Here is a 13,080-nt window from a genome sequence, read left to right as displayed (position 1 = left end):
GCCCACCACGTTGCCCCACTCCTGGCTGGCAATGTCTAGTACTCATTATGGAATTTTTGTGGGGACCCCACACTCAGTAACATATCTATAATGGGTGCAAGGTGTGCGGTGCCTAGGCTGAAGGGCTAGTGCTAGATTTAATTGTGGGCAGGGTGGACCCTACCCTTATTTTCTCTTTAATTTTTGTTGTATTATTTCACATATGGAGCCAGGCAAAATAGCTGTATAAGCAGCTATCTCGCCGGCCAGAAGGACTTTTGTTTGGGGGCAAATTCTATTGCTCATTTCCAGCAAGTTGCAAACTAGATGGCTATTACATCTGCTGACTTTTATCGTGCACCGTGTCAAGATTGATTCTGGCAGGTTTGGCGACTTTGGGAGGAATTCAATTGTTTTTATAGACGCTCTAAGTAATAGGCACACGGAGGAGCAATTCAGTTGTTGTTCAGATCGGACGTGAATGCTGCGGGCGCCCACATTTGTGCTTGCAGCCTCCTGAGGTGGCTATCAGATATGTGTGTGAAATGTCTGGGTTTACAATTTAATTGCTCTGTCAGGCACCCATTAATTATCACCGCCCATAAAAAACAATCGCCCTTTATGAGGTAAATTTACTAAGATGAGAGTTTTTAGAAATGGAAATGTTGCCCAAAGCATGTTAAGTAGATTCTCATTGGTTGCTATGGGCGACATCTCAATTTCTAAAAACTGTCATCTTAGTAAATTTACCCCTATGTGTCTATTCACATTCTATTACATATGACGGAATTGCGCTCATTTTATTTTTCTCCGCAGTAACTTCATTTTTATTTTGTGCAATATTATCTGGGAACATTTGTATACATAGTTGGGGGTCCTGACATCATAGTTCAATTCTGAAGTTTTGTGGGGGGGGGTTTCACATGTAATTACTGTATTTACATTGTCTCATTGTCTGCTGTTTTTTCTTATAATAGATCCTGAAGTGTTTCAGATTTCACTTGTGTTCCCGAATGGAGACAGTTATGGTAAGAGATGTTTTGGGAATTTAATTATACATCCTGTCAGTGCATATGCTTAGAAATATGGGACCTGATTCAGAGATAAACGCTATAGTACAGCTGCTGCTTCTTTCTACGTCTTACGCTTCTCTGATCCGCTGCTGCATACAAAGATGCAGCATCGGATCAAGTGCGTGAGCATCAGACTTCTGAGTAACCCTCATGTCACTTAGGATGTCCATGAAATCACGCTGGCGGGGCCCATGAAGCTGCTTCCAAGGATGCAGCCACCGACTTTTGCATGCACAGAAAATGGGGCCGACGCCCCTTTTTCGCGAATGCTCCCTGTCACCACTGACAAACACCAGGGCATGTCAATCATGCTACCGACTTCGCAGAAACAGACATGCGCAGATCTGCAAACAGCGGAGATTTAAGTACATATCGAATTTCTCTGAATTGGGCCCATGGTCAGAATTTCAGTGAGGCAAAGAGGGGGATTATCCAAAGCCCTGGATCTCTTAACAAAAGCTGTCAGGTTTTTACTTTTTTTTTATTATTGATTTTTTTTTATAGTTGCTTTGCTGCTTGAATGATTCTTCAGACCACCCGTACACACACAGCGGCAGCCACGGAGAAGGGGGCGACCCCGCCCTTGACCCGCCTCCCTGCCAGTGGTACCCACGGCTGCCGGATAGATGATGGCCGTTCAGTGTGAACGACCATCATCTGCAGATATCTCTTTCAGGTGTGTACCCACCTTAAGAATACAGGGCCTTATCTTTGGCCTTCGGCATGTCCAAAACTGGCTCTGATGGAAGGCCTAGCAGAGTGGTTAAATCTGTTAATATTGATTTATTCTGGGGATAGATCTTTAATAGCACTGCATGATATGTAGGTGCTATATAAAAAATGTGAATAATACATAATAATCCCCTTACATTCTGTTTAATGTGTTTCATTGTGTCACATCAGACTTTTTTTTTTTTACCAAACATCAATGGGGGACATTAATGTGGAATACTTTCTCAGATAGAACTAATAGAACTAATTATAATCAATACTATCTTTAGACAGTAGACAGCAGTAGCACTCCTAGTATAAAATGTGAACAGTATATGGCAGATGAATGCTTACGTTTTAAAGAGATGTTGTGTATACAATACACTATATTTGGCAGTTCGACAGTCATTATGTTGACACTGCGTATGTCGAAGCCAAGTTCCCGGCAGCATTTTAACAGTGTCAGTAACATAACTATAAATGCGATCGCTATGCGATCCCAGCGCTGATAATACCGGCGGTCAGAATGCCGGCATCGTAATCCAGATGGTAGAAGTCCCGACACATGCCGGTAAGTATTCTAATCAAAAGCCAAACAACCAAGCACTAAACCTCCTAGATAGATCTATCCAACTCGTTACAATGCTTCATTAGCACCACCCTACTGGCAGCTTGCCCTCCACATAAGGCGGAATTCTGGATATCCCCCCAAAAAATACCATATACGGTAATAAAATGAAAAATAAAAAAAATCTGTATAAAAAGAGATATAAATGAAAATGACAGGAAAAAATACAAATACTTAAAAAAATCAGCATGTACCACATATATTGCATAAATGCTAAATAGATATATAGCTACACTTAATATAGCATCAATCAGTTCTACTCAGTAGAGAAAAATGGCATAAAAAGGAATAACAAATAGTTAAAATATTTGCAACATCAGAGTGTTCAAGTATGACTCCATTTGTTTTAATGGGATACAAACAACGGACTGAAGGATAGATTAATTGTTTCTGTACACTTGGAAGTATTTTTGTGTTAGTGTGATAGATTTTTATATTGCTATATGGTTATAAATATTGAAAATCCAGTATATCAGTAATGTACCATAAAACAGAATTCTTTGCAAATATTTAACTATTTGTTATTCCTTTTTATGCCTTTTTTCTCTACTGAGTAGAACTAATTGGTGCTATATTACGTGTAGCTATACATCTATTTAGAATTTATGCAATATAAGTGGTACATGCTGATTTTTTAAGTATTTGTATTTTTTCCTGTCATTTTCATTTATATCTTTATATATATATATATATATATATATATAAATATATATATATAATTTTTCATTTTATTATATAGTATTTATTGTTAAATAATTAAAAGACACCCCATTATTGACTAGCACCTTATATCTTTTTATATCCAGGTAAGTATACTAACCCTTACCCACCTTTCCCGCAGTCTGACCCTCCCCTCCTGCAGCCTAACCCTAACCCTCCCCCTAGTGCCTAACCCCTAAACCTAACCCTGATACTCACCTTTGGGATCACAGCCATCTGTATTTTGGAGCAGGGATTCTGAATGCTGTTGGGATCCGGGGCCGGGATTCTGTCTGCCGGCATTGTCTGCGCCAAGATCGTGACTACATCACCTATAAACACGCTGGACAAGCAGCATGTTTAAAGATATACTAGTGACATGTTAAAATAGTTAATGTTGCATTTTAACATTGTTGGCATACTGGTCCCTGGGAATCTGGCGTCTGCATATTCAGTGTCATAACATAACTGCGAACTGCGTACCCCTTCATCTCGTAGCCTATTACCTAACTTCATTTCACTGGTAAAATATATAAATTTCCCTTCATCCACTAGGGGACACTGGAGTCTCAATACATTGGGGTATAGGAGTGGGTTAAACGGGAGCTTGCACCTTAAAAAAAAAAACTAAAAGTAGCTAGCTCCTCCCCCTCTATACCCCCCCCAGGTCAGTCTAAAAAAGTGTGCCCTGGGAGCTGGAAGTATGCCTCCCTTTTTAGGGCTTAATTTAACAAAGATCTCCAATCAGCAGGAGGATGGACAGGCAGCCTACTGCCCCTGCCTGTCTACACCGATGGAGCTGCTGGGGGAGACCTCACCGCTGCTGCATAAGGTTTGTGCTGAGGTCTCCTGCTACAGAGACCTCAGTCTCTGGGGAGCCCAGATACGCGCTGTTTACAGTGCCCGTTGTAGGCTCCCACAGCACATGCCCGCCACCGGCAGCTATGGCAGGGCCAAGGTTAGTGTTTCCTGGCTCCCTGGTTAGCAGAGGAGCCAGGACATTATTAAAGGCGTGCATTCCACAGTGCCTCCGCTCGCGCTGAGGGCGCCATAGCGGGGTGGGCGGAGCCTAAGATCGTCTTCTGCTCCTGCCTCCCATCAGCCTCAGCGCTTCTAAAGAACGCTGGGAGGCCATTTTGGAGCAGTACTAAGTGGAAAGAGCAGGCTGTGTCTTGGAGTCAGGCTAGTACTCAGTTATACAGCACTTGCTATTATTTTTACAGCGCTATTCAGTCAGCGCTGTAGGGAACATTGCTTATTTCCCTCTATGCCCCTTTCAGTTAGTCCTAGAGTGTGAATTGTTATTACTACTGTCTTTTTTTTTTTTTTTTCACTGTGTGTGTATGTGTGGATAAACAGTACACTACAGGATGTCTATCAAGGGGTCTAAGGCAGCCCAAAAATCCTTTTCCTGCAAAACTTGTGGGGAAAAATTCACACAGGGACAGCCTAATGCTTCCTTACTGTGTGATAAATGCATGTGTCAGCCTCAGGACTCTGTTAATGTGAGCCAGCCTATGTGGTCGGATCAATTAGCATCAGTTATAGCAAACCTGTCATCTGAGTTGGAAGCAGCTCGCAGAGACAGGCAGAGGCAAAAACAGACAGCAGCTGAACCAGATTGGGCTCGATCTCTAGCCAGATAGGTAGAGGGACTTACAAAGGCAATGTCCCTGGTACCCCCTGCATCTACTCAGGTCCTTAGTAAGAGATTGATTCATAATCCCTTACATTGGGATGAATCAGAGGAAGAGGAGCTCCAGGACCCGGAGGAGGGGGAAGTGCAAGAGGAGGAGGTTCAGATTCCTGAGGAATTTGAACCTGAATCACAGGGTGTAGACGCTTTAATTACCGCAGTACGCCAAGTGTTACATGTGGAGGATGTAGATGTAACTGCAAAGCCGTCTATTTTTGGTAAAAGGTTAAAGCAGTCCGTTACGTTTCCAGCATCGGAAGAGCTGGATGATATTCTCTCTATAGCATGGAAACACCCAGATAGGAGATTTCAAATGAGCAAGAAATATCTATCTTAGTACCCCTTTCCGCAGGACAGTAGGAGATTATGTGAAACTCCTCCTGCGTTAGACCCATCAGTAGCCCGTCTTTCTAAAAAGACAGTGCTTCCAGTGCCGGGTGCTGTTTCTTTAAAAGAGACCTCGGATAGAAAGCTGGAACAGACTTTAAAATCCTTACACACTGTAGCAGGGGTTTTGATGCGTCCGGCTGAAGTCTGCTGTGGGTGAACAAAGCCATTGAGACCTGGGCTATGCAATTAGCGGAGGGGATTAGGTCCGGAACACAGCCTGACGACCTCATTCAGTTAGCTGAACAGATTGCAGAATCAGCTGCATTCCTAGGGGAAGTGTCTAAGGACATTTGCAGTCTATCCGCCAGATCTTCAGCATTAGCTGTATTAGCTAGAAGGGCTCTGTGGTTGCGTCAATAGCAAGCAGACGCAGAATCTAAGAGAGCGGTAGAGGCCCTCCCTTTTACTGGGGAGGTTCTTTTCGGCTCGGAATTAGATAAGTAGATTAGTAGTACCATCTGCTACTCCTCCTCCTACCAAATGACCCTCAGCAGGTTCGTCCTTTCGGTCCTTCCGTGCCCCTGGGAGATTTAGAAGGGCGTTACAGAGGAGCCCTGGCTTTCTCCAGGGGTACCAGAGGCCGGGGTAGAGCAGCGGCGTCAGCTGCCTCCAGCTCACAGCAGGATAAAGAAGCTGCAAAGCCTGCCGCATGACGTTCTCCCTTCTCATTTGGGGGATCCCAGAGTAGGGGCTCGTCTCCTACGTTTCAAAGACATTTGAAACCAGTCTTGTCAGGACGCCTGGGTTTGGGACGTCATTGTTTATGGCCTAAAGCTGGATTTCAGGATGCAGCCTCCTTCTTGTTTTTTCAAGACCGGTTTACCTCTGGTTACAGAAAAACGAGTAGAAATCCAGGAGGCAATACAAAAACTGTTATTGTCTCAGGTAATAGTGAATGTTCCGTCCCACCAGGAAGGACAGGGGTTTTATTCCAGTTTGTTCGTGGTGCCCAAGCCGGACGGCTCCATGAGGCCCATTCTCAATCTCAAGGAATTAAACCCTTATCTGCGAGTCTTAAGATTCAAAATGGAATCTCTCCAATCCATGATAGCGGGTCTCGAGAGAGACGAGTTTTTAGTGTCCCTCGACATAAAGGATGCTTATCTCCATATACCTATATGGCCCCCACATCATGCCTTTCTTCGTTTTGCAATACTAGACTCACATTTTCAATTTCAGGCCCTGCCTTTCAGTCTTTCGTCAACACCAAGGGTGTTCACAAAGATTATGGCAGAAATGATGGCCCTCTGCATCGTCAGGGTATTGTGATTGTTCCATACTTGGACGATCGCTTGGTAAAGGCCTCGTCAAGGGATCGCCTGTTAAGGGACATTCACCTAGCACAGAGTATTCTCTTACAACACGGATGGATCCTAAATTTCAAGAAATCCTCCCTGATCCCCACACAACGCCTACTATTCCTGGGAATGATACTAGACACAAAGGAACTAAGAGTATTCTTGCCCAAGGACAAGGTTGCCTCCATTCAGCACTTGGTGCGCATGGTTTTACAACATCGCCGAGTGTCTGTACATCTCTGTATCCGTCTTCTCGGGAAGATGGTAACAGCTTTCGAGGCGATACAATATGCAAGATTTCACGCCCGTACTTTTCAATTGGATCTTCTTTCCCAGCGGTAAGGATCCCACCTGTTTCTACATCAGAGGGTCCTTTTGGCGCCTCAAACACGAACATCCCTCCTCTGGTGGCTGAATTCCTCCCACCTGTTGGCAGGAAGATTTGCAATGTGGGATTGGATACTCCTCACTACAGAGGTGAGCCTGAGAGGGTGGGGAGTAGTGACCCTGGGGAAGCATTTTCAGGGGCACAGGACTCAACAGGAAGCAAGACTGTCCATAAATGTTCTGGAGTTGAGAGCAGTGTTTTTTGCACTCCAAATGGCGCATCCCATATTGAAGGGTCAGGCGATCCGAGTTCAGTCGGACAATGCCACGGCGGTGGCATATATCAACAGGCAAGGCGGCACAAAAAGCAGAGCCGCAATGAGGGAGGTAAGCAGGATTTTGATTTGGGCAGAAGAATTCGCAATAGCGATTTCTGCAATATTCATACCAGGGGTAGAGAACTGGGAGGCCGACTACCTCAGTCGGCAGGACATCCATCTGGGGGAATGGTCACTCAATCCTCAGGTATTCCATCAACTGACTTTGAGGTGGGGCTGTCCTCAAGCCGATCTCATGGCGTCAAGAATAAACCACCAGTTACCAGTCTACTACTCCAGGACAAAGGATCCTCGGGCTGCGGTGGCGGACGCACTGACAGCTCCGTGGAGTTTCCATTACATCTACCTCTTCCCTCCGTTTCCTCTCATTCCATGCTTACTTCAGAGAATCAAGCGAGAAAGAGTCAAGGTACTGCTAGTAGCATCAGATTGGCCCAGACGAGCGTGGTACTCGCAAATACAAAATCTGTTAATAGACGAACCATGGCCCCTACCCCTTCAGGAGGATCTTCTTCTGCAGGGGCCGTTCGTTTATCAAGACTTAAGGCGGCTTCGTTTGACGGCTTGGCTACTGAAAGGGCCGTCCTCAGTAGCAAGGGGATCCCGTCCAGCGTGATTTCCCCTATGATTCGGGCCAGAAAAGATGTCAACTCTCAGCATTACTATCGCATATGGAAGGCATATGTTGTTTGGTGCGAGAGACGTAATTACCCTCCGTCAGTCTTTAGGAAATCACGTCTCCTCCTTTTTCTTCAGGCTGGTCTAACAGCTGGCCTTCGTCTGGGTTCCTTGAAGGTACAGATATCTGCGTTGTCAATTTTCTTTCAAAGAAAATTGGCCTTACTTCCAGATGTTCAGAACTTTCTCCAAGGAGTCGTCAGAATTCAGCCTCCTTTCGTACTGCCCACTGCACCTTGGTATTTGGAGTTAGGCCCTGATTGCCCGTCGCTATCCGGGTCTCGCGCATGCGCACGATGGAGCTGGCTCCGCCGTGCACATGCGCTCTGGGCCACCATCGACCCGGTTGCGAGCACTCAGCGCTTGCGACCGGGTCTGAATCAGGCCCTTAGTTTTAGCTTTCCTTAAGTCTGAGATCTTCGAGCCATTGCACAGGGTGGAGATAAAGTACTTAACCTGGAAGGTGGTTCTGCTATTGGCACTCGCTTCAGCAAGAATCTTTTCTTCCCAAGGTAGTGACTGCTTTTCATATAAATCAGCCGATAGTGGTCCCAGTTTTCAAAGACGATTCTCCAAATTCAAATTATCTGATGTCGCCTGGGCTCTTAGGATTTACGTGGACAGGACTGCATCTCTCCGTAAATCTGATGCTTTATTTATTAGGTTTGATTTGGCCCATCCAGGTTGGCCGGCTTCCAAACAGACCATTTGGATTCGCCTGGCTATCAGACAGGCTTATGTGGTGGCTTGCAGACAACCACCTAGTACCATTACAGCGCATTCAACGCGCTCGGTAGGTCCTTCATGGGTGGCTGCTCGGGGGGTTTCATTGAACCAGCTTTGCAGAGCAGCTACTTGGTCGGGAAAGTATACTTTCCTTAAGTTCTATCGTTTTGATACATTTGCGGCCTCCGCTTCTGAGTTTGGCCGTGCAGTATTGCAGGGTTCTCAGCGCGCTCCCACCCGGGATGTAAGCTCTTGGACGTCCCCATTGTATTGAGACTCCAGTGTCCCCTAGTGGATGAAGGTGGGTACAAGTCCTCAGTGGCATATGTAAATTTTGATGGGCTAGAGAAGGTATGCTGTAACGCAATAATTTAACACATCCTAATTTCACTTCAGATGGTGAGAGCAGAAGGTCAGCGACAGGGACATTGGAAAGAAGTGGAATGGGAGTAAACAAGAGTCCAAATGGTGTGACATATACCGGATCCTGGAAATATGACAAGGTAATTTGGTCTGTGTTCCATACAATTATAAAATAACACAATCCTATTTGACCTTCTCACTGACATCCACGCATCCCCTCCTCACTCTCTGCCCTTTACTTTACCACCCACTACACATCTAAAATTGAATCCATACGATATCTGTCGAGAAAACACATCCCACCAGACCCGAGTAATCCCATCCTCATCTTCCCCATCTATTTTACCAACTCTGACTTCCTTCACCCCCTCGCCGTATCTAGAGATAAAATCATGGGCCTAATCTGGTCTTCGCAACCTTCCACCTCCCCCTTGAAACAATCCCCTCCCACCTCCTCCACTCCCTCTCTCATCTTGCCCATCTCTTCAATCTTTCCCGCTCAACAGGCACTGGGCCTGATTCAGAGCCGTACGCTCTGACCAGAGCGCTCGCTCTGAATCAGGGCCCTCCTACCTAAACTTGGAGCGGCCCCCTGGCCGCTCGCATAGCTGTGGGTGACCACCCACAGCATATGTGAGCGTCCAAAAAGATGGATGCGATGGTCAAGACCATCGCGACCATCGGGCTTGCGACAAGACCCTGCGGTAGGGTCTCGGTGACCGCAAGCCCTGGAGTGATTTTGGCTCTATCAGAGCCAAAATCACTCCCACTGACATCACTAGTGATGTCAGTGGGGCCGGACCCAGACGGTAAGCGTTCCCATGGGAACGCCTCCGTCTGGCAGCCACGCCCCCGGCACACCCACCAAAGGGGGCGTGCTGTCAATCAACATCGACAGCACGCCCCCTTTGGTGCGAGACCCGGAGCGACGGCTTCCCTGTCGCTAGCCGGGTCTCGCACATGCGCACGACGGAGCAGCCTCCTTCATGCGCACTATGGCACCATCGACCCGCTTACGAGCGCTCGCGAGCGGGTCTGAATCAGGCCCACTGTCCCTTCAAGGTTCTGTTCTTGCACCTCTTCTAGTTTCCCTTTTATAGATATCTTTAGGTGAGCTCATCAGTTCCTTTGGCCATCAATGTCACCTCTGTGCTGATGACACTCATATCTACCTCTACTCCCCTGACTCCCCCCCCCCCCCCCCCCTCTCTCCTCACTGGTATCTCCAGCTGTCTCTCTGCTATTTCCTCCTGGATCTCAGAGCGCTTTCTTAACATGTCTGAGATTGAGCTGATAATGTTCCTACCCTCTTTAACAACCTCACCTCCCCCAGTTTAATTATCTGTTGACAGCACCACCATCTCTTCAGGCCCCCAAGTGCACTGTCTTGGAGTTATCTTTGACTCCTCTCTCTCCTTCACACCTCACATTCAGTACTATTCACAGTCCTGCCGTTTCCATATCAGAAATATCTCCAGGATCAGACCGTTTCTCACCCTTGCGGCAACTAAGACCCCCTTTCACTCACTGGTCATCTCCAGATTGGACTATTGTAACCTCCTCTTAACTGGTCTCCCTGACTCCCACCTCTCTACACTCCAATCTTTCCTCAATGCTGCTGCTCGGCTCATCTTCCTCTCCAAACGCACTACTTTTGCCTCCCCTCCCCCTCCTTACACTGACTCCCCTTCAGAGCCCAATTCACACTCACTTACAAAGCCCTAACTCGATCCTCTCCTTTCTACATCTCTGACACACTGCGCTCCACACATGAACAACACATCTCCCATCTGATTACTTCCTTCCATTCTCGCCTCCAGGATTTTGCATGTGCTGCTCCCTACCATTGAAACTCTCACTGTCTCCATATCAGACTCTATACCTCTCTAGATACTTCAAATGGGCTCTCAAGACACACTTCTTTATTAAAGCCTTCCAGCTCTCATCCTAACCCACCACTGCATGCTCCTTGCTCACTGTCTCTTCCCTCCGTGTCACCCCCGTCTGTCTGTCCCTCCCCTTAATCACTGCTGATGCAGCAATGTTTATAAACCTTGTCCATGTTCTGTAATGTTTTGTACTGTAAGTCACTTTTTCTTGTTTTGCTCATACTGTTTCTCTTTCTGTAGTTTGTAAGGTGCTGTGGACCCCTTATGGCACCATAAAAATAAAGGATAATAATAATAGTAGACCCACCCATACCTAGAGGCAGAACAGATGACCAAGTCTAGTACTAGAGAATTTAATTTTAAAAATAAAATAATGGAGATTTGTTAAAATGTAAAATCCTTCCTGCCCCATTAGGCCCCAGTCTTGGTACCAAAATATATATATTTAACAGCCTGAACAGGATAAGGCCTCATTTAGTGAGAGCAATCCAGCTAAATGATGCAAATTTGCCCCTGGATAAACTGTACTGGGATACAAGTTGTACAAATAGAATTCCAACTGTAATCTGTCCTTACACTATAAAATGTCCCCACCTACAGTGCAACATCGTAGTGCAAGGGTGCAAAATGACATAATCTGGGCTACATTGTTGCAGTACATTGTCTTGTCTTCTGCAGTATAATACAATGTCTCTAAAGCTGGGTACACACCTGTACAGTCACATTGTCGCTGCAATGTTTCCATTGACTATACTCCTGACCAGAGTGCCGATACGCATGTACACACCTATACAATAATACTTGCGACCTTAGATCCCCGGGTGCTGAAATATCGAAAGAAATTGCTTGTACCACCGTACACACTCTCCCGATTCCGGGCTGCACTCGCAGTAGGTGTACCAAGAATTGCCATAAAGGGCTTCAAAGGAGCGTGATTTCAGAATAAAGAGCAACCTTCAGGAAATAGGACAGCCATTTTCCACACGAGTGCTGAGGTATGAATATGTACATTCATTTGTGTCATTCCCCATCATGAGTTTGAGAAGAAGGAAGACTCATGCTTGTATTGTTGTTGCTATAACACTGCAAGCTAGGAGGAAAGAGGAGCAAGAATCGGAGTTGATGGACCAAGGATTGGCTGCAGAGACGAGACACCTTCTCCCACATTCCTTTGCTTCAGGTGATAGGAAAGGTTTATGGTGCAGGCTGTATGCTTTTGTCCACTTCCACTTGCATTAGTAGTTGTGGGGCTACACATCCCAGCAAGCCCTGATACAGTTTTTACCAGTAGGGCAAATAGACTGAGTTGTATACGCTGGGGAAAGGTTTATGGTGCAGGGTGTATGCATTTGTCCACTTCTACTTTTATTAGTAGTTGTGGAACTACACATCCCAGCATTCCGGACAAAGTTTTGCTAAATAATATTTTGTATCACTATATTGGCCAAATCAATGGAGTACCTAGCGGCAGTGCAGCCGGTGCCTTGCACTGGAGCCGGCAGTGGTGCAGGGGTCTATAGCCGCATGCATCCAACAGCTCCGCTGCACCCTCCACCAGTGTCCCCCGGGCCCCACAGTATTTAAGTGTAGTGCAGACCGCAGTGAGAGCGCTCCGCACTACTCAGTAACAAACACACTGCCACCAGTGGCGGCTGTGTGTTTGTTATAACAGCCAAAGAAAATCAGACAGACTCTCATTGACTTATGAGCTCCGCCTTGCGGCTCCCGCAGTGGGTGATGGGAGAGACTTCATGACGTCACTCCCATCGTGCAGAACAAGAGGACAGAGGAGCTGAGGGCAGCAGGCGCAGGAGCGGGGATTCAGGTAAGTGTGTTTTTTGTGTGTGTGTATCTGTGTTTGTCTAATATATATGTAGGGGGGGCACTGCATAGGGGGACCACTACTGGGGGCACTGTATATGGGGTACTACTGGGAGCACTGCATAGGGGGGACCACTACTTGGGGCACTGCATAGGGGAGTCCACTACTGGGGGGACTGCATAGGGGGGACTACTGCTGGGTGTAAGGCATAGGGGGTACTATTACTGGGGGCAATGCATAGGGGGGACCACTACTGGGGCACTGTATAAGGGGCACTGCATAAGGGGGACCACTACTGGGGGCCCTGCATAGGGGGGACCACTTCTGGGGGCAATGTATAAGGGGCACTACTGGGAGCACTGCATAGGGGGGACAACTACTGGGGGCACTGCATAGGAGGACCACTACTGGGGGCACTGTATAAGGGGCACTACTGAGGGCACTGTATAAGGGGCACTTCTGG

At 46.6% G+C, this 13,080-nt stretch overlaps 1 protein-coding gene and 1 pseudogene across 1 annotated transcript in view; both read left to right on the top strand.

Moving 5' to 3' along the window:
• MORN2 (MORN repeat containing 2) overlaps positions 1-13,080 on the top strand; it is a 40,398-nt gene that overhangs the window by 12,217 nt on the left and 15,101 nt on the right. Inside the window, exons 2-3 of the mRNA XM_088477651.1 lie at positions 957-1,007; positions 8,940-9,046. Coding sequence (XP_088333777.1) covers positions 957-1,007; positions 8,940-9,046 — 158 coding nt within the window. The remainder of the gene's footprint in view (positions 1-956; positions 1,008-8,939; positions 9,047-13,080) is intronic.
• LOC148518658 (uncharacterized) lies at positions 6,203-8,333 on the top strand (annotated as a pseudogene).

This window comes from Taudactylus pleione, unplaced genomic scaffold (assembly GCF_031769625.1).
Source record: "Taudactylus pleione unplaced genomic scaffold, aTauple2 ptg000201l, whole genome shotgun sequence".
Taxonomy (NCBI): Eukaryota; Metazoa; Chordata; class Amphibia; order Anura; family Myobatrachidae; genus Taudactylus; species Taudactylus pleione.
The sequence above is the reverse complement of the archived record's forward strand: the minus strand, read 5'-3'. Positions and strand labels throughout refer to the sequence as shown.